A 25,699-nucleotide genomic window follows, 5' to 3' on the forward strand; every position below is an offset into this window, starting at 1 on the left:
AGTGGAAAATTTCCCTCCCATAGTGCTGCATCTAATCCAGGGGTAGGCAACCTAAGGCCCGGGGGCCAGATGCGGCCCAATCGCCTTCTCAATCCAGCCCACGGACAGTCCGGGAATCAGCGTGTTTTTACATGAGTAGAATGTGTCCTTTTATTTAAAATGCATCTCTGGGTTATTCATGGGGCATAGGAATTCGTTCATCCCCCCCCCCAAAAAAATATAGTCCAGCCCACCACATGGCCTGAGGGACTGTGGACCAGCCCACGACTGAAAAAGGTTGCTGACTCCTGATCTAATCAATCCTTTCTCCCCCCCCCCACCCACTTTATTTTTATGAGATTCTGGTGGCTGTGCATTCTCTGTGTCTCATGTAAGGGTGCACATAGATTCATATTTTAAAATGAAAAGTGAATGGTATGATGGGTCTGCAATCCCCTGAGCAAAACTATCCCCCCATCACATTACATGGGGATTGGATGTTATGTAATCAGCACCTTGGGTTAGAGCTTGATGGTTGTGTTACACACACACACACACACACACACACACACACATATCCATAAAGGCCATAGAGTGCTGGTCTGAGGCTACATGTAGGGTGAAGTATCACATGCAATTTAATCATGGAAAGAAATTTTTCAGCAGGTCTTTCCTCTTTCATAAAGTGTTCTGAAATCTAAAAGCAAATTCTTCAATCAAATCATCCTAAAGTTATATTTTGAATGTACAGTGAATGAATGAATAATATAGCCATGTGAAATTATAGTCTAACATTCAGATAAGAAAAAACTGTCTTGCATTCACAGGTAAGGCTTATTGTTGTTATTATTATTATTATTAAGTGTTCCATAGGATGCTACCTTATACCAATATAGACTATCAGTCCATCTGGCTCATATTGCCTGTGAATAGTTATCCAGCATTTTAGGCAGGAATATTTCCTAGCCGTACATGGAGATGCTGGGGATTGAACCTGGAACCTTCCGCATGCAAACTACATGCTCTACCACACAGCACCATTAATATTAAATCTCTGGCCTCAACAGTTGTTAAGATTTTACGGATAGCATTTTTCTCAGTGAGGCCATCTCCCTTTAAAACACCATGGAAAATAATCTGAATCGTGCTTGGTAAGCATGCAGAACTGATTCAGAATTCATAAGAGTTCAGCATCTTCATTGGATTCACACCTGAGCCCACCTCTGTATGATTTTAGTCTGTGGTCCCAAGCAGCCAGTGAAAACCAGACCTAATGTTCATTCAGTAGACTACTCCCCACTTTAACTATTCCCCCCCACCTCCAAGAACACTTAACGTTTTGAATTTGTATTCTGCATGACATTCCACCTAATGGATTTTGAAATTGTCAACACATGGATAGCATGAATAAGACAAAGGCGACAGACATTCAGCTTCAGCTTCCAAGATATCTGAGAGGCACAGACTGGCAGGAAAAGCAAGCAGTATGTAAGAGAGGCTGATAAAGTTAGAGGAAAGACAGAGAGGTGATGCTGTAGAACTGGAATATGAAGAGGGGGGAAGAGGAGGTAGGGAACAGCAGCTTATTCTATCAGCACCAAGGACAGAGACACCAAGCAGCTGGTCTTCGAGATCTTCAGAAAGACATATGGGAAATGTATGGATATAAATCAGGTCCAAAATGACGCAAAGACTTGTTAGATCATTGTCCTACATCTCTGAGGCAAATATGGAAGAATTTTTTCTTGTTTTCTTACATATTTGCAATGTCTCAGGAAGGGCAAAGTTTGAGTCCCCTGGGGCATATAGCGGCAGAGCCACATGAATCTAACATGTTCTCTATATCCTTCCAGAGCTGAATCTGACAGACGAGGGTAAGTCATTGTTTTCCTATTTTGCATTTTAGTTCTGTCTTGTAAGATTTCCTGCTTTTAACCTATGCTCTTTGCAAATCTTTTAAAACACCTAACAGCCTGAAAGAAAACCCATATGCCTAAGAAGAAGAATAAACCTGTCAAGGCTATAAACTACCTATGGTTCAAGGAGGGGGGTTGTATTCTGTGCATTATCACCTGGAGGACAGGATAGTGAGAGCTTGTTCTTTTTAATGATTTCTCTTTCATAATCTAGTAAAGATTGTTAGTTTTAAACGCTCTCCTCCCTCTGTAAGACTTTTTAAAAAGGTGTGTGGAAAGGAGGTTGATGTTGTCACTTGCTATAACTGGCAAAGTAGCTCTTGACAATCCTGAGATAATTTTGCTTTGTGCCCCTTCAATGCAGCAGTTAGAAAGGCTGTCGGTTTGAAAGTCCTGTATATATTAAAAGTGAGTTTTCTAAGAAGAAAGCCCTACCCCAACAAAGTAAGTCATATTGAAAGAATGGTGCTATTGTTTTAAGGTCGGTGCTGTAATTAAAATAATTTGAGGGATTTGAATATCTAGTGTACCAGAATGTTGAAATGAGCAAACACAGACTTGAGGATGCATTTGTATGTGTGCATACACATGTGCATACATGCATGTACACATGTATATGTGCCCACACACATTTTTCAAGCTGTATATATAATCTCACATGACCTAGAACACTGACCTTTGAGAAAATTGTTTTGATTATGGTATTTCCATCGGAGTTTTGCCCTTGAAATAGATGCACAAACTTCTGTAATTGAAAGGAAGTAAAAGAATGAAAGTCATAAAAATGGAGCTATAAAGGAGAATAGGTGAAGTAGATTGAGAATGACCTATTAACGGAAAGGAGGGTGGAAAAGAAAATAGGGGAGTTTCAGAAAAATACAGATATGATCCCAAATGATTGTGATTATAATGATGAAGGTTAGTAAGCTTTTAATTTGTACCACTAAGTTGTACCACTAAGTTTTTAGTTCTGAAGCTTGCTCTCATTTGGCACAGTTATCCAATAAAAACACATTTGGAATCACTTTGGGTTCTATTGATTGTTTTTGGAACCAGCAAATGGAAATGATACCTGTACCTGATAAGTGGAAATATTACTAACTGAAAAGTGGACAGCCATTGTCACTCAGTAATTACTTTTGATGTCAAGGCTGGTTGCTATAAAGTGCATTGGGCACACGGTTGTTTCAATGAGCAGAGCTCACAGCAGAATCTTACGTAGTGTGAATAATTGGGAATTTCATTTGAGGTTTGCACTGTAAGCAGAAGCCAGAATAAGCCTTATGTGTTGTTTCAGACTACTATTTTGACAAGCCATTTCAGTCAAAGATCAGGCTACACATGCATATTTAAGCACAGTGAAAGGAAAATTGATTATTGCAATGCCAGGTGTTGACTTCCATGTCTGAAAATACCCAACACAGTCCAACCACTAAACTGAGTTTGCATATCACGCCTAACAAAACATGGTCAGTGGAGACTGTTCATATATTCAGCTGTGTACACCAAGTGATGAGATTTCAATAGATATATAAGAATGTATGTGAATCAAATCTTAAAAATGTGGAAGTAAAAGCAATATAAAAAGTTATACAGTCCAGTCTCTTGTACTGTGCTATGTCCTTCGAACCAAAGCCATTATGTGCTATGTCCTTCGAACCAAAGCCATTATAACAGATCAGGAGATATACAAAAGTGCAGCCTATAATAAGATTGCAGCAAGAAAGAAAACATTAGCAGCAAACTCAGATGACTTAAGATAGTTATGCAACCCCCAATCTCTGAGTGGTGAAATGCTTCAGGGGTCCCAGTGCATAAATTGGATTTCCTTGGAATTAAGGGCATTTGAGACATTTGAGACATACGATGTTTCTATGACATACAGTTTATCTACACATATATTCAAGTTCAGCATGTGATGCAAGGCTTACAGCATCAACACTCCAGCAGATCTTGCTCCCCCATTAAGTATTGAGTAGGGCACCAAAGTCATAGCTCTAGATTCTCTTAGAGAGCAAATAAGGCCCCTGTGTCTTTCCGGCTCGTTTCTTTTAATTCTCTTTCACACACACACACACAAACACACTAATGACACCACCTCTAGCTAGAGGTTGGCGATGAATGGCATTCCACCTTTAGCTAATTGGTTTCTGTGACAAACCATTGCCCAGTTTTTATTACAAAGCAGATACTGAACAGGTTACTTACCTAAGGAAGTGATTTGACTATTTTAGTGATCTGCTTTTCTGCAAAAATCCCATCATAAAATCACAGGCTCAGGCTCAATATTGAGCCTAACTCCAAACTTGTATGCAGTTAAGGAAGCAGTTATTTTTTTCTGAATGTGTTTGAAGCATCTCCAATCCAGCATTCGTGATTAAAGAATATTAAATATTTTTTAGAAATGATCCCTGAAGGAATAAGCATGGACCAATGGTACCAAATAGTATGGGAAACAGCCTTACTAGAAAAATTAACCAATAAACTGAAACTAACATGGGGACAAATAGAAGAAGACGCCTTCACCCCGGTATGGCTCCCCTTTATCACATACACGGCCCAACAAGACAATGACAAAAATCCACCAACAGCATACAAATCAATATGGCTAACCTGATCCAAAACACCCACCCACCCCACTCACACACGAAAACAAAGACCACCACAGCCAACCACAAATAAACAGCCACACCCTAGGCCAACCCCAACCTCTCTCACCACCAAAGGAACACAAGTGAACAGCAGAGAACCTGCACAAGCAACACTGACACAAAACCCCACATATATTTACAGAAATATTGTAAAATTAAGGAATGCTAGAAGAATGTTGGAACGAAGTGATATGGCTTTAGTAGAAAGGTTATAAGGAATTAAGTACAAATAGATTAATAGAGTATTAAAGGAAAAATAAGGTTGAAATGTGTTAAGATAATTAAAGGAAAGGAAACAGGGGAAGATGGAAAGGAATTGCTGAAATAATTAATAGAAGTGGAATACAAAAAGGGAGGTGTGAGGAGGTCGTGGAAATATGTGAAAGAAAGATAAGATATTGAAATTCATTATTATTTTTTCTTTTTTTTTCTTTTCTTTTCTCTGTTGATGTGTTTTTAAATTGTTTTTGTTTTGTCTTGTTAGTTTAATGTTTTAGTGTAAGGTAGTGTCTTTGTATTGTAATGTATTGTTTTTTCTTTGTGTTTTTTTTGTAGTGTTTAAATTGTTGTAAAAGCAATAAATATTTTTTAAAAAAACAAAACCCACAGATATTAAGTAAAACATCACCACCGAACCCCACTCATCTTTCCCCCCTCCACCTCTTTCCCCCTATTCTTCTTAATGTATCAACAAATGAAACCGATTTGTTTTTTTAAAAAAAAGTTACATGGGGGTGGGATACAAGAGAGAGACATTGCACATACCTTTGTAAATCGAGAAAATCTTTAATAAAAATACATTTAAAAAAGAAAGAAATAATCCCTGAAATAACGCTCCATAAACCTGCACAAATCAGCCCACATTTTTCTCTATCTAAGGAAGGATTTTCCCCAAACCACAAGCATTGCTACCATCATGCTGAGTTTCTTTATCTCTTTAACCTCCCCAAAGAAAATTCCTGCCTTCCTTAAGCTTGAGCAAGCAAAAGGCTTGGCTTTAGGGATGCATTATTCAAGCTCTTCTTCAATGTCCATACGGGCAACCCCTAGCCTAGAATATCTCAACACCCTGTCCTTAGGCCTTCTGCCCAGGGGACATCATAAAAAATAAGCTGTATTTTTATTTATTTATAAATAAATATTTATATACCACTGTATCATAAAAATATATCACAGCAGGTTACAGCAGTATAAAAACATAAAACCAAACAATAAAATCACAAAATGTTAAAAGCACATTAAAAACAAAAAGAAATTAAAAGCAGGCATCAGTAGAACATTATGGGGGATGTACTCTTAACTGCCTGCATAAGCCTGGCAGTATAGAAAAGTTTTCAGCAGGTGTTTAAAAGTTGGCACAGAAGGTGCCCACTGAATTTCCATTGGAAGGATGTTCCACAGGATCGGGCCTATGACACTAAAGGTTTGATTTCTTATTGTTGTCAAACGAGCCTCACCAACTGGGACAAAGGATTCTAGTTCAATTGTAGTCTATGTTGCCAAGAGGAAATATATCAAATTACCTCTAATTATCCCCAGAACAGGGACTAGACAGGCACAAGCAGGTTAAGCTTCCTTCATGCTCTGAAGTCCATGTGTATCATTCATGCCCTGGAGGGATAAATTGTGAGAAAGGGATTCATTGGCTTGTATCTTGAGATTGCCCAGAAAAAAAGACCAAATAGCATTGCCACAGTAGTCTTACTCATACAGTAAAAGCAGAGGCTCAACTTGCTATATCTGAAAAGTATCTGCTTGATAGTGGGTTGACAGTAACATCTTTGCCTAGTGCCTAAAAGGTGATAATGATGGTTCCAGTGAGAGCACTCCAGTCAGGGAGTCACCACTGCGAAGGCCCAACACAAAGAAAGGCATCAGAGGATAGACTCTGGGGCCAGGTAGGTTTGTGCAGAGAGAGGCAGTCCATAAGATACTTGTGTCCTGAGGCAACTAAGGCTATACAGGTCAAAATCAGGAATTTGACTGAGCCCAGAAATGACTCAGCAGGCAATGCAGTCAGGCCAGGATTAATATTATACGATCAGAACTTCTACTTCCCATCTGCACTCTGGCCACCAAATTCTGCACCAGCTGCAGTTACCAAACTGCCTTCAAAGGCAGACCCATGTATAACCCAGTAATCTAATGGAGTTGCAGCTGAATTACATACACACTCGGAAAGTCAGCATTTTGCAATGGCTGTGGGTTCTACTGGGACACATGTATTCTGTATTGGACTCTGTATGGATCCAACTCATGTCCCACATTGTCATGCTAGACATGCCCCAAGGCTTTCATGTACATCACTGATATCATCACTGGTGCAGTGATACCTGGAAGACCAGATACCCTTCTGGATTACCACAAAAAGTAACAAGAATGGCCAAATCTGCACGTTGCATGCTGCACAGTGCAGATAGGTCCCTGGACTAGTGTTATATAGCCAAGAGACTCAATGTAATGACCCAATTTCAGCCGATGCTCATCATAAAAGTTCTGTGGAATTCTGATGCAAAGTTCCAGAGAAGCCGTCTATTTTGTGGAATTGTCTTGAGACGGAATCACTAAGAATAGCATCAGTACCTCTGGAAAAGTCATATCAAAGCTAAATGGAGCATAATAGATTTCAGAGAACCATCAGAGGTTGATTGGGAATGAGAGACTTTGAACACCCTGCAGTGTGCCTCCTGCTGTATTCCACTTTGGACTAGGATTGTATCAGGCAAGTTCAATGGTGCAGGAACTGTGCCTCTTTCTCTACTTGGAAACTACTCAGCACTGTGTAGGAATGCTAATAATCAAGTAGATTTTTGTCAGAACTTTAAATTCCCTCAAGAAAAAGCAGCAAGTAGTCGATTTTAATTGTAGTTCAGTCCGGAACTAAGTTTGACTTTATGGGACCCAGCCCAGTAAAGGAGACTGGTTTCTCAGCAAATCATTGTTGGGAATGAACAGCTAATGAGGAACCCGTGACAGTTTTTGCTAAAGCAAAGGTGATAACATCACCCATATCAGTCTTAATGCCCACAGATTAATTTTTCAATGTGAATTCCACATGCTTCTTTCAGGAAGGTCAGGTTCCTCACATTATACCACTTCATGGTATTGAGAGGTAGTTGTATGAAAAATACTACAGTTGCCCAGGGCACTGATCTCCAGTAGGCACTGAGCAACTTGCTGGACTTCCTAAGTAAATATCCCATGGCCAGTTATAACATTGCCAGCAACTGTTTGCTCCAGGCCTCAGAGTTTGTAGAAAGGAGCAAAAATGGTTCATCTACTGTGTGCTTTCACCTTCCCCAATTTCTCACATGATCACTTGGGTATGATGATGATTGTGCTTCTTTGTGGCTGGTATGTGAAAAGTACATCTGGGGTGGTAAGACACACTGAAAATACAATCTGCACAGGAATGTTGGTGTTGAATGTGGCCACCCTTTTTCCATTTCCTTTGTATTGGGTGGGTGTTAGAGAAAGGAAGAGTAGGAACTCAAAAAGCAAAATACTTTGGAACCTAGTCAGTACAGAAGCACAACTTTCATCTAAAGCACCCCAATGCTTTTCTTAGCACTATTAAACAACTACCATTTCCCCCCAGATTGTATTTCATTGGCATTGAGCAATCTTACAAATGAATGACTTGTAGGGTTTCACTCATAGTCAGTGGCATAATTTGGCTAGTGATATGAAAATATAAACAGATTCTCTGTTCTTGGTGCACCACACCAATGTTCATCCAGTGTCTTTCTTTTTCAGATCTTCCATCCCATGATGACACCCTTCAGCAGAATCACTAGCAATCCCAATTCTACAGTATCAGCCCCATACTGGCAGGATAACTCCACAAAACCTGGATCACCACAGTCTCATGCCTACTATGCCCTCTGGTACTGCATCTTGATCTTGGCCATCGTTTTTGGGAATGTCCTAGTTTGCCTGGCAGTGTTGAGGGAACGTAGCCTGCAAACCACCACCAACTACCTTGTGGTGAGCCTGGCAGTAGCAGACCTGCTTGTGGCCACTTTGGTGATGCCATGGGTAGTATACCTAGAGGTCAGTATACTTTAGGCTGCCAGCCCTATGGCTTTTCTTTTCTTTTTTAGTATTTGTGCATGATTAATATACTCTCAAATTTTGTCATCCATTTAGAACTATACAAAACAGTAAACATCCAAAGCTATGGTCTATACCAGGGGTCAGCAAACGTTTTCAGCAGGGGGGCGGCCCACTGTCCCTCAGACCTTGTGGGAGGCCAGACTATTTTTTTGGAGGGGTGGGATATGAACAAATTCCTATGCACCACAAATAACCCAGAGATGCATTTTAAATAAAAGCACACATTCCACTCATGTATAAAAACATTGATTCCCGGGCCATCTGTGGGCCAAATTCAGAAGGCGACTGGGCCGGCCCCGGCCCCCAAGCCTTAGGTTGCCTACCCATGGTCTATACTGTTTCTTCCTCCACCATTAAATTGTGCAATTATTGTATTATTCTGCACGTTATCACATGGGCCCAGACTGATCCAACAAAGAGGGCTCTGGGACCTAACTTAATGATACATTGAACTGGTAAATTACCAGAAAAGGTGGACATTCAGTTATGGATAGGTCACTGTTTCAACCTAAGTATCTTACGTATTTTACAAAAACAGCATGAGGAACCTCTTTGTTGCACACATGTGGTGGACTCTGAGTGTTCTCTGCTTCTAGTTTTTTAACTTAATCATAAAAGAAAAATCTAACCCAGGTCTTGCGGAAAAAGTGAATAACAGAGGAGTATCAATTGTTAGATTTGTGCTGCTAAGCACAAATATCCATGTGCATTTTCATGTCTATGCATTGTTGGTGTAGAAACATAATTTTAACAGAGTTGAGTTTACAAACTTTTAACTGTTTATTAATGAACACTTTCTTTAAATAGATACCAATAGTCCCATCCTGTCCACAGATCTGGAATTATAATGATCCAAGAAGGGGACAGAAAATACTAATATAGACACAATCTGAACAGAAGCACCACCTACACTGCAATCTCAGTGCTCACAGACATTCTGTGCAATAAAATAATTCAGATATTTTGTTGCTGCGCTGCTTCTTGCTAGCTGATTTTAAGATGGGTTTTTAATTAATTTTAGACGCTAAGGTGACATAAATAAATAAATAACACACATATGCCACACGTACTACAGAGCTGTTGCCCTCCCACAGTGCAGACATTTCTGCACTTGGAAAAACAGTTCCTCTTACAAATATATGGCTCAACACATCGCTTGCATTTATGGGACTGGGGTGACAGAATTATGCTTTGGATGGCAAAGGCAAGAATACCCAGCTGGAATACTGATGTTCCCTCTTGAAAGGTGTATTTGACATCACTTGTCCACATGCCCTTGATGAAAATGTCTTCAGCTAATTGCCAATAGCTTTTCTCAGACCATGAATTTTCCAGCCCATTAAGTAGCACATTCTGCACTAGAATCCAAGAGAATAGCACCCATGCATTAATGTATGTGGCTGACAACGGATGGAGATGGAGAGTATTTGTCCAGAGAACTCAGGGTCGGAAGACAATAGTTAAAACAGTGAACCATGCAGTTTTGCCATGTTATCCGCTCCTGAAATATTCACGTAATAAGTCTGATTTGTTTTAAGAATAATCCTAATTAGTCCATTTTAAGTAGGGGTGAATAACGGTTAAGGATCTCGGATGACAACCATGCTTGGCTGCACCTACAAAAAGGAAGCATTTCATATAGCAATCCATAGAACGCTTCTGGGGGCAGTCAAGGTGTCAAATGCTCTGCCACTTCTCCCAGATGAGATAATAATATTGCTGTGGGATTTATCACTTAAAAAATAAAATAAAAACCTATCATGGCTGTAAGAATAACCTTTCTGTAATTTATCTCATGGAATAAATGCCACTCTTTCAAATATGGCATATATAACAAATTTTGTGTTTCAAAGCTAAAAGAAAGTTGATTAAGCCAATCTTCCTATCAATTAAGTGTTCAAGGGTCCCAACTAATTCTATGTATCTGGTAGTTCTGCTGTGAATGACTCAAACCTGGTTAAAGGTAAAGGTAAAGGGACCCCTGACCATTAGGTCCAGTCGTGGCCGACTCTGGGGTTGCGGTGCTCATCGTGCTTTATTGGCCGAGGGAGCTGGCATACAGCTTCCAGGTCATGTGGCCACCATGACTAAGCTGCTTCTGGCAAACCAGAGCAGCGCACGGAAACGGCGTTTACCTTCCCGCCAGAGGTACCTTACCTATTTATCTACTTGCACTTTGACATGCTTTCAAACTGCTAGGTGGGCAGGAGCAGGGACCAAGCAACGGGAGCTCACCCCGTCATGGAGATTCGAACCGCCGGCCTTCTGATTGGCAAGTCCTAGGCTCTGTGGTTTAACCCACAGTGCCACCCGCGTCCCTATAAAACCTGGTTACTGGTATGCATTTTCCTAAATGTGGTATAGGCTAAAAATGAAAAGGGCTGACATACATTTGAATTAAGCTAACTGGTTTTTTTTAATATGTTACTTTGTTGAGCTACTAAGACCTAATCGCAGGCCTTCCTTGCTTTTAACACTATGGATGTCAGGCAGCAATCCACTTTGGATTCTTCACCAACATGTGCCTTTCCCACAGATTTTATCCTTAGTACACCTAATGAGGTTGGTTTCTTATGCAGCCTGAGGAAATATCTATACAGTATGACCAACATAACCCAGGATATGTTAGTTATATAGGGCCAACTGGGTGAAACCATACTACTAAAAATCAGTGCTCAGGAATGTCCCTGCAAATAGTTATGTTTCAACCAACCAGCACAACACCATTTCCATAGGTGCCTACCATACCTCTAGGCAATACATCTCTGACAATGCAGAGCTGAAAACAAATGGAGGCAAACAAATTAAGTGGATTTCCATTTACTACTGCTGCACAATGGTTTGGAGCTTCTATCATCTGGCAATATCACTCTTCACTCAGTAACAGATCAAGCATTTCTCTTTTCAATGATGCACTGACTAATTGCTTTCTGAAGAGATTTAGGTAGAGTGCTCAGTCCATTAAAAGTATCTGTTTTAGGAAGATATAGCTGAATGCCTTGGGATACAATCCTAAACACACTTTCATGGAAGTAAATTCCATTAAAATAATTATATATAATGAAGGCAAAAATAGCTGAGATAATGAAAAAATAAATTAGGTCTCTAATCTGATTTTCAGCTGTCAGTAATTGTATTGGCTTCAGTGGAATTGCTGAAACCTGCATTGATGTAAATAAGAATGGATTTCTGCCCATTCTTTTAAAATCTGGTGGGTTCCTTCTTTATGCTTGCATTCTTCATTTGTGTATTCATTGCACTGTATCACACACTTCCTTCAAGGAACTCATAATGGCTCTACCCTCTTCTTTTCACCACAACTCTGTGAAGTTTGTTAGACAAGAGAGATAGTGACTGGCCTATAGATATTCAACAAACTTCATGGCTGAAAGGGATTTAAACCTGGGTCCCCCACCTTTAGTCTCACCCTAACCACTATGTTGTTGTTGTTGTTGTTGTTTAGTCATGTCCGACTCTTCGTGACCCCATGGACCAGAGCATGCCAGGCACCCCTGTCTTCCACTGCCTCCCGCAGTTTGGTCAGACTCATGTTTGTAGCTTCGAGAAGACTGTCCAACCATTTCGTCCTCTGTCGTCCCCTTCTCCTTGTGCCCTCCATCTTTCCCAACATCAGGGCCTTTTCCAGGGAGTCATCTCCTCTCATGAGGTGGCCAAAGTATTGGAGCCTCAGCTTCAGGATCTGTCCTTCCAGTGAGCACTCAGGGCTGATTTCCTTCCGAATGGAGAGGTTTGATCTTCTTGCAGTCCATGGAACTCTCAAGAGTCTCCTCCAGCACCATAATTCGAAAGCATCAATTCTTCCGCAATCAGCCTTCTTTATGGTCCAGCTCTCACTTCCATACATCACTACTGGGAAAACCATGGCTTTTGCTATACTGACCTTTGTTGGCAAGGTTGCATTCACTGTAATCTGAACAGGCTACCCTCAGACAGAGATGCCTCTATCTACCAGTTACCTGGAAATGCAAGTGGGCAGAATGCTATCATGCTTAGGTCCCGCTTGAAGGTCTGCTGTAGGCATTTGCTTGGCAGGATGGTGGTGTCAATGGGCCTTTGATCTGATCTAGCAGGGCTCTTCTCGTAGTCTTAGGCCATTCAGGGAAAATAGATGGACACTGCCCCTCAATGTTTCAGATGACAGGTGACTAATTCTCAGGAACACCTACCGTATATTTCTGTTCTACCTATGTCGCTTTCTGTTACAAGCAGTAGACAGCACAATCCTATAAATGTCTACTCGAAGTAAGTTTCATTGAGTTCGGTGGAGCCAGTTGGTAAGCATCCATCTGTCTCAGGAGACAATGGAGGAATGTGCCTTTTTTTTTGGAGGGGGGAATCAAACTGTTAAGAGACTTACAGTGCTTGCTGTGGCTGTAGAGACCAATATGGGAGAGACATCCTTTCTTGCATCTGGGACAGATGAAGGCACCCAGTTGCATCATGATGTTTCTTTTCTCTACGGTCGTCCCAGTGGTCATTCGTCCTCTGGTCACTATTGCAGACACTACTGTGGATACTCAGTGGAGCTTACTCCCAGGTTAATGGGTATAAGATTGCAGCCTAAATAGATTTATGCATTAGCTGTGCATTTTGAAGGTGTGTATCTTTTTGTGGCAATAAAATTAGATTATTTGCAAAAATTAAAATTAGATTATTTACATTTAAGCTTTTTGGATAATCCCACCTTGCACACAAATTGGCTGAATTTAAAATATAGCTCTTGCATGACAGATTCTAATGTAGTGCTTTTGAATAAGTGTTCCGAAAGACCAACTTATGCAGTAGATTCAAAATGTTTTATTAGAAACTGGGTTTTTTTAAAGTTTGGTTTTAATTGCTTTTGATGGCATTTTTTCTTCATTTTAACATGTTTCATTTATTATTTGACTGAATGTTATACATTTAGTGTCCTAGAAGTAGAGGTGTGCACACAAGAGACTAAATAGTAGCATTTGCCTATCAAATGCTGTTTGGATGCAAAAAAAAAAAGGGGGGGGGAGTCTGGACTTTTGTTGTATATATATCAAAACAGGAAATTTCAGACCTTTTATGTGCATCTGCAACAAATCTCTCTCTGCCTAATAACAGCCTTGTGCCTCTCTGTTGGAAAGTGTGCATGAAACAGAACAATAATGAATAATGATGAGTAAATCAAACCTAGGGCTATAGAATTATGAAGGACAGCTGGACAGATGCTGCCTGTTCAGCCACTCATTAGCATTTAGTGTTTTTATTACTATTGAAAATCAGTAACAGGCAGAGTGATCTCTCATTTTGGCACTTCCACAGACCTTAAAGCAAGCACAAATCCCATGGTTTTTACTAGCATTTTGTAGTTTAAATTGCCTTTAATTAGGTCTTTTCTCAGCTCAGGAACACTCTTTCGGTCTGAGTGCTACATGCTGAATAGCTTCTCATGCACAATACTGAGGTAAATATCACCATGATCTAGAGAAGCCTTTTCAGTGGTATCCTCTCTCACAGCTTCCAACTTCACAGGGCAGATAGCGTATTTAAGAGGCAAGAGAAGGCCAGCACCCTGCCAGCCTTATTCAAAAGATTTATATCCTGCCTTTCAGGACAGGTGTCCTCACATAAATATAGCCTTATTTCACATAAAATCATTTATGTGAGTCTACCATTACACCCCTTTAAAATGAGCAGCAAAAATGTCAGTAAGACACAGCAATTAATGAAAATAGTGGATTGAAATAAAAGCATCTGAGAAAGGGACCATCCATATTTCATGGTGGGTTAATGGGAAATTAAGAGTGGTCTTCCTTTGTGAAGTTTCTCTGCTGTGTGACACCCCCTAGCAAAAGGTTTGGAAGGAAGGAAGGAAATCAGCAACCCAAGAAAATCACTAGTTTATGAAGCTAGCAATACCAAATAACTACTTTGGGCACAAAGAGAGTGGGAAGAATTTACAGAGCCCACCTTGATAGAGTGCATAGTCATATACACAGCATAAGGAGAACGCAAGGAAGTGATCTCTAAGTAGACTATGGTTTTATGAAACCTTTGGTGTAAAATAATCATTTGACTTGAGGCCTACCAGAATCTATCATGGCTGCCTGACTAGGCCTGGCTTGTTGAAGGGGAGTACGGATGCTAAATAAAACCTGTTGGAACTTATGCAAAAACACATGAAGTCAATTTCTAAATATTATGCAGTACATGGCCGGCAAGAACAGGCAGAGGTATTTTCCCTTGCTCCCTCATACAGCCCACAGCAGACCAGAGAACAACTGTAGTTTAGAGGTTTCATACAGCATTGATAATTTCATATATTTAATATGGGTTTGCTTGCTTTTTTGAGGTCATGCCACAGGGCGGCTAACAATAAAACAAATTAAAATGCAATAAAACATTAAAAATACTAAAAAACTGTAGCAGTGGCCCAAAGTAAATCCTTGAGTGTGCTTCTAATAGAGAAGTTATGGTAGCCTATTACTTTATGAAACTGATGATTTTGCAAGTCCCCCCCCCAAAAAAAAAATGGGGCAGAAATACAGCTAATATGTGAATCACAAAGATACAGCTCAAAGCTAGAACATATGTTGCTACATGGCGCAAATGGCTACACATAACACAAGTTCCCAACATGCACACTAACAAAATGTAACAGAACACAGTGGAAATTAGAACTTAATCAGCAGACACCTGAAGGCAGCCCTGTTTAGGGAAGTTTTTAATGTGTGACATTTTAATGTATTTTTAATCTTTGTTAGAAGCCGCCCAGAGTGGCTGGGGAAACCAGCCAGATGGGCGGGGTACAAATAATAATTACTATTATTATTAAATTGCCAGTGCTTATTGTGCATGTGTTTTAAACATGAAATGGGGTAATGATGTATATGATTGGTGAAAAGTGAAATGCTTTGTTTGAAATTTTATAAATACTGCTGCCTGAACCACCAGGCAGGGTTGCAGTTTTGCGGAACGATCCGACTATAACCTATTGCTTTGCAATAAACAACATTGGACTCCTCACGTTTCTGAGTTATATTGACGTAAACTCAGGAGATAAGCTATTTTCTGGCTTACAACAAAATAATAAAACAGCAGATGAGAAACCACAATAAAAACGAAAAGACAAACAACTCAATTAAAAATAGCAGCAGATCAGGCAATTAAAAGGAGACAGATATCATAAAAAGCCATTAAGCCTGGGAGAACAGCATGGCCTTTATCCATTGTCTAAAAATTGGTGAAGAAGGCACCAGACTTTTTATTCTATTTAAAAAAAAACCTATTGATATCCCACTTTTTTCAAGATCTCAAGGTGGATAACAAAAATTCATCAAAATAGCCAATGCAAAATGAACCATAAAAGTACACATGAAAACAATTCATAATACTTGCTTGAGCAACCATACTTTTAATGAAAGGTTACCAACATAGGAGCTAGCCAAATATCACGGAGCAGGGAATTTAAAAGCCAGGATGCAACCATAGACAAGAAGGCCTGGCCTCACATTTCCATGGGGGATCAAGTTCCAATGGTGGGACATTGAGGAAAGCCTTCATGGCTAATTAATTCTCAGGCAGCCTGTGCAAAAATTTTCTTTTTTAAAATACTGGCCTAATAAGTTCTCTGGTTCCAAATATATCCAGTTCCACTGTTTGGGTGCCACTGCTGAAGATGCCTTCTTTTCAGTATCCTTTCAGAGCCCAGGGGCTGGGGGAAAACAACAACAAAAGCCTCCAGAACAGATCTTAATTGGTGGGCAGGTTCATGAGGGAAAATATGGTCTTTTAGATATCCAGGTCATGGTAATTTAAAGACCAATACCAAAACTTTGAATTGTGCCCCAAAACAAACTGACAACCTGTGAAGTTTTAGGGGTTTTTTGGATTAGCATTACATGCTCTCTGTAGTTGGCCCCATGTAATTAATCTAGCTGCTGCATTTTGCACCAGATTCAGTTCTTGAACATTTTTGAGATGCAGTTCCACATGCAATGTATTACAGTAACGTAGACTGGGTAAATAGACCATGAATAATTGAACCAACGCAGTGGCTGAATCAGCTAAATTTTACCTCTCCGTGCACTGCAGCCTCAATGAAAATAGGTTTCCTGCCCCTACTATTAAGCAAGGGAGGGAGCTGGGGCAGGCGAGGAGACTGGCAAAGTTCCTAATGGCACATTTAGTGTCATGTCTAGTTTAACCCTGGGTGTTGATTTCCCTGGACCTGCAAGGATGAACTTGAATGATTATTTGCAGGGTTTGATGCTTCAGTTCTTTTGTGATGGAATTAAATATATATATATCCTGGTGAACCTAGTTAACATATCCCCATGTCCATTCCCCCACTTTCTAGATTTGTGTCTAGAGCAGCATTTAATTCTCAAAGGCAGGGCTAACTGCAAGAGGATATATGGGTTGAAATCCTAGGAGCCACACAGCTTTCCTCTATGAACAAGTCCATATAAAACAATTCTACAATTCTAATGGGAAGGAGCAACTGCAGTGCGTTAGTATTCTGTGCAATGCAATAGTGACATTTTGTGGTTGATATTTAGGTGATGGGAGGAGTCTGGAATTTCAGCCGTGTTTGCTGTGACATATTTGTTACTATGGACGTGATGATGTGCACAGCCAGCATTTTAAATCTCTGTGCTATCAGCATTGACAGGTAAGAACAAAAGACCACAACAGTAAGCTGTGGTAGAAATGGGAAATTCTCAGGTGGGCTAAGACGGGGAAGTGGGTTGAATTTTATGTTAGGGATTTATGTAGAAAAACAATTGTGCCACATATGTGCATGCCACATAATACGTCAGAGAATTGTGACACATATGATAGTGGTTATGTATGTGTCAGACATTAGATTCCCAATCTGTGTCTTTGTTAGCAACGTAAACTCGGGGAATCATTTGAGTATTGATAAAGTTAAGCAGATGTGATAGCAAACTATGGCCTGGTTCGTACATCATGGTAAGCCATGGCATATCAGGACCGTGCAAACGTGCTGGATGAATCCCAGAGTTCCCTCTCCTTAAGCACAATCTGTACCCAGCATCCCTCCCCAGCTTGGACAACACCCTAAAAACCTTGACTTATCTGTCATGTCATGCTGTGCTGAAAAGACAGTGGGTGCAAGCTCATCTCTGGGAGCTAACAATCTCATGCAGTCCTGTTAACACATACCGCTAGCTTGGCTTAACATGATGTATGAATGAGGCCTATACATATGTTACATGCACACACATATAATAGCGCCTCAACCTTTTTTACACTCACTTAAATGGAGTGGGGAGGGGAACAAAAGATTTCTGCACTGGCCATTTTTATTCCACCCAGTCATGCATCTGAAACCCAGTGACAGCACCAGAAAAAGGGGTGGGGCACAGAAGGAGCAAAGTATATTTCAAGGGTGGGGGGCAATTGCATTCCATATGTTAAGATCTCTGAAAGAAAAATAACAGTATATGTTAATGACAGGAGTTCAGCAGTGTGAGGAGTGAGCTTCTTTCATGGGGGTGAACTCCCCCCCCCACTGGTGCTGCCCATGCTGAAACCACACAAAGGAGGAAAACAGATGATTGTGATTTCGAGCAGGCAAATAGGAAAAGATTAATAATCTCTTTTCTAGACATTGTACCTTCACTCAAAATCACGGCCTTCTTAACAAAAAAGTCAGGGTTTCATTACACATGGCCACATCCTCTGACATGCGCGCGCGCGCGCACACACACACACACACACACACAGAAAGCATTGCTTGTAGAAATTTCTTGTCATGATTGGCTATGTCTTTGATTCGCTGCCTCTTCTTACCATTAACAGATACTGACTTACCTGACTCTTTTTTTCCAATCTCTTTTCCACGCTGCTTGCCTTTTTTCATCTCTGGCTATTAATACTGAATTGTTCTTCACTTTTCTCATCTTCCATTTTGCATCACTGTATTTATTCTGTTTTCCCATCTCTTCTTTTACTTTCTTCCACTTTGAATTCAACTTTGTCTTATCTTCCTCTGTTTCTGAATTTTCTTTTTTCCCCTTCCCTATACATTTCTTGTACAACAATTCCTCCGTCTTTATCACCCTTGCTTTGGAGTTGGTTCACTTTGCAGATACACTGCAGTGGTTATGCCTGTTCATTATCAGTACAGCACAGGGCCCAGCGCTTGCCGAAGAGTGTCCATTATGATAGCAGTGGTCTGGCTGTTGGCATTTGCCGTTTCGTGCCCTCTTCTCTTTGGCTTCAACACCACAGGTAAATGCAGTAACAATACCTTGAAGCACAGGCTTTGTACACAAACATGGGGCCTCCTACGGCTTATGGCTTTAAGAACTCAGCTTCCCCTTTTCCCAAAAACAAAGTGGAAAAGACATCTTACTTCTGTCAACTGTGGAAGATATTAAAATGGCTACTGGGAAAATGTTCAGCCTCCAAACTACATTTTTTAGATCTTACTAGTTTGTGGAAACAAAAACATATTGTATTTGTTCTAAGAACCATACCTTTATTATGCACACACAAAAATATGTAGCATGAAAGTTACTCTACCTTCTCTTTTCTATGTGTCCTTTCACTCAGGTGATCCAAATATTTGTTCCATATCCAATCCCAACTTTGTTATCTACTCCTCTGTGGTGTCATTTTATCTTCCGTTTTTGGTGACCCTGCTGCTCTACATCCGGATTTATATGGTGCTGAGGCAGAGACAAAGGAAGCGAATCCTCTCCAGACAAAGCAGCCACAGCGGTAAAACCTGCTACAAACAACAGGTATGGCCCACAAACAAAAAGACTTTATTTAGAAAGGGCCTTAACTGTCATATTCTATATAGTATGGCCTGTAGGGTTCTACTGGAGCCCAGAAGGGGTGAAATAGAAACAGCCCTATCGACTTGCAACAGGCCTATGTAGGCCTCATTTCTACACTTCCTGTGCCTCTTCCTCATATGGAGTCTGCTCAGCTCCCATAAACTACTGCAGCTGTTGTTTCCTTGCAGCTGTTGTTAAGACTACAGCTCCCACCTGGAGGTACCACATGGGCTGCTTTTGGCCTTCTGCAATGCATTCACTCTGCCTAACCTCATGTCCTACTTGTGGGCTTGCCATAGGCCTCTGGCAGGATACTAGTAGACCTTTAGTCAGACCCAGAATCACTCTTTTCATGTTCTAAGAATGGAAAGGGTTTCTTAATTTCTTCCTCTCTGGCTATTTGTTTTAGTCAGACTCACCCCTCAGTTGGAACTGATGCTTTTCTCCACCCCACCCTGCTCAGTGGGCAATAAGACATGGGCATCTCTGCTCAGAACAACTTTGCAGGGTTTTGAATATGCAAAGCCGATTTGAGCATAGCATTAGCAGAGGGGCAGCTGAAAGTGTTTACCAATCATGAGCAATGATGGATCTGTTAGTCTTCATATCAGCTATTTCCAGCTCTACTGGAATGATTCACTTATGTGGTAACAAGCACTAGTGAAATAAATTACTTGCCTTTGAACTGCTAATTTTATTAATTACTTTGGGAACAAGTATTTTATTTACTAGTTTCAGGTATCATAAGGTATCAAATGAGGTATCGAATATCTCTGTTGGGAACACAGAATGTCATCAGGACTGCTGCAGCAATTGCAACCTCAGGCAATAAAAGCTACAAGAGATGATGGGTCCACTTTAGTGGTTAGTTTTTGTTATGAATAAAGTTTCTAACCGCTAATTTCAGTGGAAACACACATTATTTAAAGCACAGGTATTTTAAATATCAGATATACTGCCCCTACCCTGAGGAAGAAATTACATATACAATCTGCAACACTCTATGGGTTAAGTTAAATATGAGTTTTATACTAACTAGCAGCCAAATAGTGTGATAATAGAGGGTTTAGAGTGTCGAACTAGAACTGAGGAAATTCAGATTTAAAATCCCACTCAGCCATGAAGCTCACTGGACAAACTTGGGCCAGTCACAATTTCTTGTATGTAACCTCACCAGGTTGTTTTGAGGATAAAATTGGGAAGGGGTCTGCTGCTTTGAGCTCTTTTGAGGAAAAAGCAAGACATAAATAAGGTTTTGTTTGTTATGCTATCTATTTTTGTGTTTTTATATTGTAAACCGCCCTGTGATCTTCGGATTACACTTTGGTGTCAGAGAGAGAGAGAGAGATTTATAACAGGTCAGTGGAACCCTACAGGTTTTGCATAAGAAAGGTCCCAGGATCAGTCCCAGATAAGGCTGGGGAGAATTTCTGCCTGAAACCCTAGAGAGATGTTTCTAGTCAGTGTCAACAATATTATGCTAAAATGACCAGTGTTCTGGCTTGGTCTTAGGCAGCTCCCCATCTTTCTAAGTGGTTCCTGATTCTTGTTGGCCTCTTGTTTTTCAGCAACATACAGAAAGGAAAGCTTTGCACCAGAAGCTTCCCAGTGCACTCTTGTGTTGTTTGCAGCTAAAGAGTTCAGGCCAAAGGCTGCCTGCTGAAAAGAAGCCCCTGACGCCCACAGAACTGCAGCAATATTGCAGTTTCTGCCATGAAGTTTCCATTTCCAGTACAGGGGATAGAGAGGTTGTTGATCGAAAGGTGAGGACAAAAGTCAAGGAACAAAGTTTAGAAGTACGCAAACTCAACAATGGCAAAACAGCAACCTCTTTGAAGCTACCATCTCAGCAGCATCGGACAATACAGCTCAGAGAGAGGAAAGCCACACAAATGCTAGCTATTGTTCTTGGTAAGTACACATTTCTGCTCCTTTTTAAGAACAGGCTGTGCAAGAATGAGGACCCAACTAAATATTACATGGCAGACATATATAACAGGTTTGAGGTTTTGTTTTGTGTTTTAACAAAAGCAGCTGAAGCAGGCTACAAATTTGGTTGGAGGAACCACAGAGAGGAAGAGTGCTTTTAAAAAATTACACTTAAAAAGCTTGTTGTCTGCAGTTTCAGTGTAAATCTACATTTTGCTTTAAAATATTTCTCTTTTACTTTCTGTCCTCCTTTATCATTATTTCTACATGGCTAAAGAGCTAAGAGACTCTCAAAGATGTTTCTTTAGTTATGTGTGAGGATGCCCTGAAAATAATGGAAAGAACTATGAATTGGCTCTCAGGTGGGCAGATTGAGCATGCTTTGTGTCCAGAGTTAAGCACTTTTGAGCCAAAGTGATGGTGATATCTCATTTTCTTTCTCATTCTAGGGACTTTCATAGTCTGCTGGCTGCCATTCTTTTTGACACACATACTGAATACTCATTGCAAAGCTTGCCACATCCCCCCAGAGTTGTACAGTGCTACCACATGGCTTGGATATGTCAACAGTGCCCTCAACCCTGTCATCTACACCACCTTCAACAATGAGTTCCGTAAAGCTTTCCTCAAGATCCTGAATTGCTGAAAACATGGAGAGCAACACAACATTACATACTATGTGGGTACTGCAGATAAACACACCTGAGTGGATTTTCTCAATCAACAGTGAGGAAAAAACAACATGAGACCTACTTTTGCATTGGTTTTTCTTTAGCAGCTACTATGAGAAATACTTTTCACAATAGCAGAATCCATCTGTTCTGTGTTAGACACTGGTGCAGAAAGAACCATGAAATTGCTTTAAAGTTTTGCGTCAATGAGAAGCACACATTATGAGACTGTCTGAATAGTTCCAGGATGCAGCATTATTGTGTCTGCCTGTAGGACACTTTGAAAGGAAAAAACTGTATAACTCCTTCTGCCATAGATACCTCCAAGTAGCATATATTTGACTATGAACAGTTGGGAAGAGATTCCTATTAGGAGAGGTCAGGAGCAGGAACATCTGATGTGTTTGCACTCAGTGTTTGAAATATAGCACAGTCATTAGATGCACATAGCCAACTGTGACTTACAAAGCAAATGTGAGTTCACACAGTTCAAAAAGTTGAGATCTGTGCACTACTATTTATCTAAACACATCACACTGGCCAGTATAACACATGCAAGGATTCTTTGGAGTTAACTGGTTTCACCCACTGAAATAACAGCTAAAAAATTAAGTAATTATATTTCAGTACTATAAATAATTGAAATATATATAGTAGCTAATGCCAGACACAGTAAAAAGAACAGCTTTACCAACACACAACAAATAAAACAAATGTTCTAGATTTACGCTGATACATTAAAACGTCATTGTATATTCTTCGACTCTTTCCAACATTCACTTTACTTGGAAATAAGTCCAAGTTTTTCAGTGGTACTTCCAAGGATTAACATGTTTAATCGGAAGTATGTTTCACTGTGTTTGATAAGTCATGTAAACGTGAATACGATTGCAGCCTCAAGATTTAAGGCTCTGGACAAATATCACAATACATTGTTTCCTTGTCTGAAAGGTGGCATGTAAATATTTTAAAACACAGTATAAGTCTTAAAGATAGTTTTCATACAAAAGATTCAAAAATACAATATCAACAACTAACGAAGCTTCTAAAAACCTCTTCCAATAACATTAATAACACAACATTCATAAAACATCCAGTTCATGATGCGAAACAGGAATTCCACAAGACCACCAATTAGCAGAAACAGATGGAAAAGAGATTTCCCAGTCAAATAAGGTGCTATCCTATGTAAGCGTTTCAGAAAGACTAGAGCATGACCGCATTTCGGATATTTGCTAGCCCATATGCTAGCGTTATATAGTTCCAGTTGAAATTGAGTTTCCCAGTTACTGTGACTTTCATTATATTGGTAGTAGTTTTCAGGTTGAAAACAGGTATGCTACATGTTTAGAGTTGTAGAGAAAAAGTGGTTTCAGGGAAACTGGCAAAGTATTCACCTTTTCAACAAAAGCTATTCTGTTGAGTGAAAACCTAGAAAGGTGGATTTATCCCACAAACACAAAATGTATGTGTTTCCATGAAAGTGCTCAGTGGATCTGCAGCAAAATTCAAAAAAGGTTTATGACGTTTGAGAAGCACAGATCTGATTTAATTTAACAAAAGTATCACATGGATCTTGGAATGCCAATTCTAAGCTCTTAAAATTCTTCTTAGTTCTTAGCTGCCTAGCTCAAGATTGACTTGGTTCTTTGCTACATCAGAGTAGCTAAGCCAATTGCATCCTGAGTGGCCATAACATCTTCACTTGAAAGACAAGCAGCAGAACAGCTGAAGAAATCAGAGCTGACTTGACAGCCTATCAAACAATAACATCAAAAGATGCAGGGCAGGTGAGAAGATCAGCTCCTAAAGAAACTGCAAGAGTTAAAAAGTCCAAGAAGGGCATGGAGAAGAATGTAAATACAGCTCATTCACTGTCGGGGCTTTTGCTAGCAGGTGTGGACTTGGTCCACAGCTGCACATTCTACACAAGCAATGCTTTTTGCATTCACCAAGGCTCTGATCCTGGCTTGCAGTCCATGTTTTTGAACTTTAATAATGCTTTCTATCAAGACAGCAAATTAAATTCACAGAAGGCAGCAGATACCCCTTAACCATTTTTAATAAATAGATACAGAACCAAGCTTAAAGTTAATACTGTATATTTTCCAACCTGTCTCCTGTTATATTTGATTTCATTCTTATAACAGTTGGATATATTGTTGCACATATACCCAATCTCTGAGTGCTAAGAGATTCCAGGGGTTCCAGCCCCTGGTTCATGTTTCCTTTTTGGAATGCTTGCTGCTCATGAGGAAGCTGGCTTTATATTTTAACCAGGATTGGGTCTAGGGATTCTGGAGGCTTGATTAAATTCTAACACTTCCTGGGTCCAGGAATTTAAAAGTGTTTAGCACTCACACACTCATAACAGTATTATAAAGTTCATAGCTTTACTTGACATTCAAGTACAGAATGTGTTTTGTTTGTTAATCACAGGGCAACAGCATTCCCTTAGTGTAACCATTTTTATCAGTAAATCAAGCCAACTGGGGGGAAAAGCTATCAACTACATTGAGTTTTATATTCAGCTTTCTTAAAGCAAAGGATCAACCAGATATTGAAACTGCGTTGCTACCATGAGACTTTTTATCAAACATACAGTGTAGATAATTTTGGTTGGATTTCTGTTCATGACATATATTTCTCAAGGCATATATTTCTGAGTACCTGAATAAACATCTTCGTTCTTGGAATAGATGTACTGGAATGAGACATTCATCTTTGAGAGGCAGTAACTTTTTGTTGTTGTTGGTATCCATCTGTCTCGAGAGACAGTGGAGTGCGCCTCCGGGTATAAAGTCAAACAGCTGCATTAGCAGCACCAACGTTTCCTCCTTGGGGTACAAGCCTGGGCAGTGTGTATGGAGATCCTGGGTTTCCCAGACAACAAGACCCCCCTCTCAGCCTTGCTGATATGGCCCAAAGGAAAGTAGAGCAATATGTTTGGCACCAGCTTGGCTGCAGGAGTTGCCATCCAACCATCTTAGGGACTCCATTCCTGATTTGTGTAGGGTTTACTCCTTAACCTTTTCGTCTCCCAAAGATATTCCATGAGGCAGTGGAGGTTTAGGATTAGTTTTCCTTCTAGATGGGCTACCTTCCCAGGTTGATGAGCCCCATCTGCCCCTCACTTCTCTCTACAACACATGCAAAAACTGCCTTCTTGATCATTGGCCCCACTATTGGTCTTGTAGGCAGTTTAATTACCCATAGCTGTCAACCTTCCCTTTTTTGTGGGAAATTTCCTTGTTCCAGTGCCGTTTCCCACTGCTTCCCACTGCTATCCCAGATTGTTAGATATCCCGTAGACTGTTCCCAGGACAGGTGAGGCTGCTGATCCCTTATTTTCAAATCTGAAAGGTGACAATTATTATTACTTCTTGTCATATTTTTAACCACCAGTTTCTCCACACTCCCTGAGAGGTAAAAGAACAGATTTCCCTCCAGTGCTTTCAATATATTGTATGTTTGTCTATGGAATAGTGATTCTAATCTATGCTGATTGGCTGTCAATAAAAAAAGTAGAGGAGGTAGTTATTCCAAAACAGCTAATATGGAATAAAATAGTTTGAAACTGTGAATGTTCACCGTGGGTAGAAAATAACGAAGCTCCCTTTTGAAAACCTCAGTTT

The 25,699-nt window shown here is 40.2% G+C and overlaps 1 protein-coding gene and 1 long non-coding RNA gene across 5 annotated transcripts in view; one reads left to right on the forward strand and one right to left on the reverse strand.

Moving 5' to 3' along the window:
• LOC309531865 overlaps positions 1–19,292 on the reverse strand; it is a 134,981-nt gene extending 115,689 nt beyond the window's left edge. For 2 of the 3 annotated variants that reach the window (XR_014219493.1, XR_014219494.1), the window contains exons 1-2: positions 19,205–19,292; positions 6,070–6,157 (exon numbers count right to left, since the gene is read on the reverse strand). This is a non-coding gene — a long non-coding RNA (uncharacterized lncRNA). Of the gene's footprint in view, positions 1–2,565; positions 2,641–6,069; positions 6,158–19,204 lie in introns of all 3 variants that reach the window. The other variant, XR_014219495.1, reaches the window with a different exon arrangement.
• On the forward strand, positions 1,408–24,298 carry DRD3 (dopamine receptor D3). Of its 2 annotated transcripts, XM_082221591.1 has the most exons (8): positions 1,797–1,853; positions 2,260–2,339; positions 8,303–8,599; positions 17,212–17,324; positions 18,768–18,910; positions 19,235–19,425; positions 21,033–21,375; positions 21,843–24,298. In XM_082221591.1, the coding sequence occupies exons 3-8, from the start codon at positions 8,315–8,317 to the stop codon at positions 22,037–22,039; spliced, it is 1,272 nt and encodes a 423-aa protein (XP_082077717.1). In that variant the 5' UTR covers positions 1,797–1,853; positions 2,260–2,339; positions 8,303–8,314; the 3' UTR covers positions 22,040–24,298. The 2 variants fall into 2 exon arrangements, with proteins under 2 accessions (XP_082077716.1, XP_082077717.1); XM_082221590.1 differs by lacking the exon at positions 2,260–2,339 and having other exon boundaries at positions 1,408–1,853.
• Positions 24,299–25,699: the final 1,401 nt, after the last annotated feature.

The sequence above is a fragment of the Podarcis vaucheri genome (genome assembly GCF_965113315.1).
Source record: "Podarcis vaucheri genome assembly, chromosome: 4".
NCBI lineage: Eukaryota > Metazoa > Chordata > Lepidosauria > Squamata > Lacertidae > Podarcis > Podarcis vaucheri.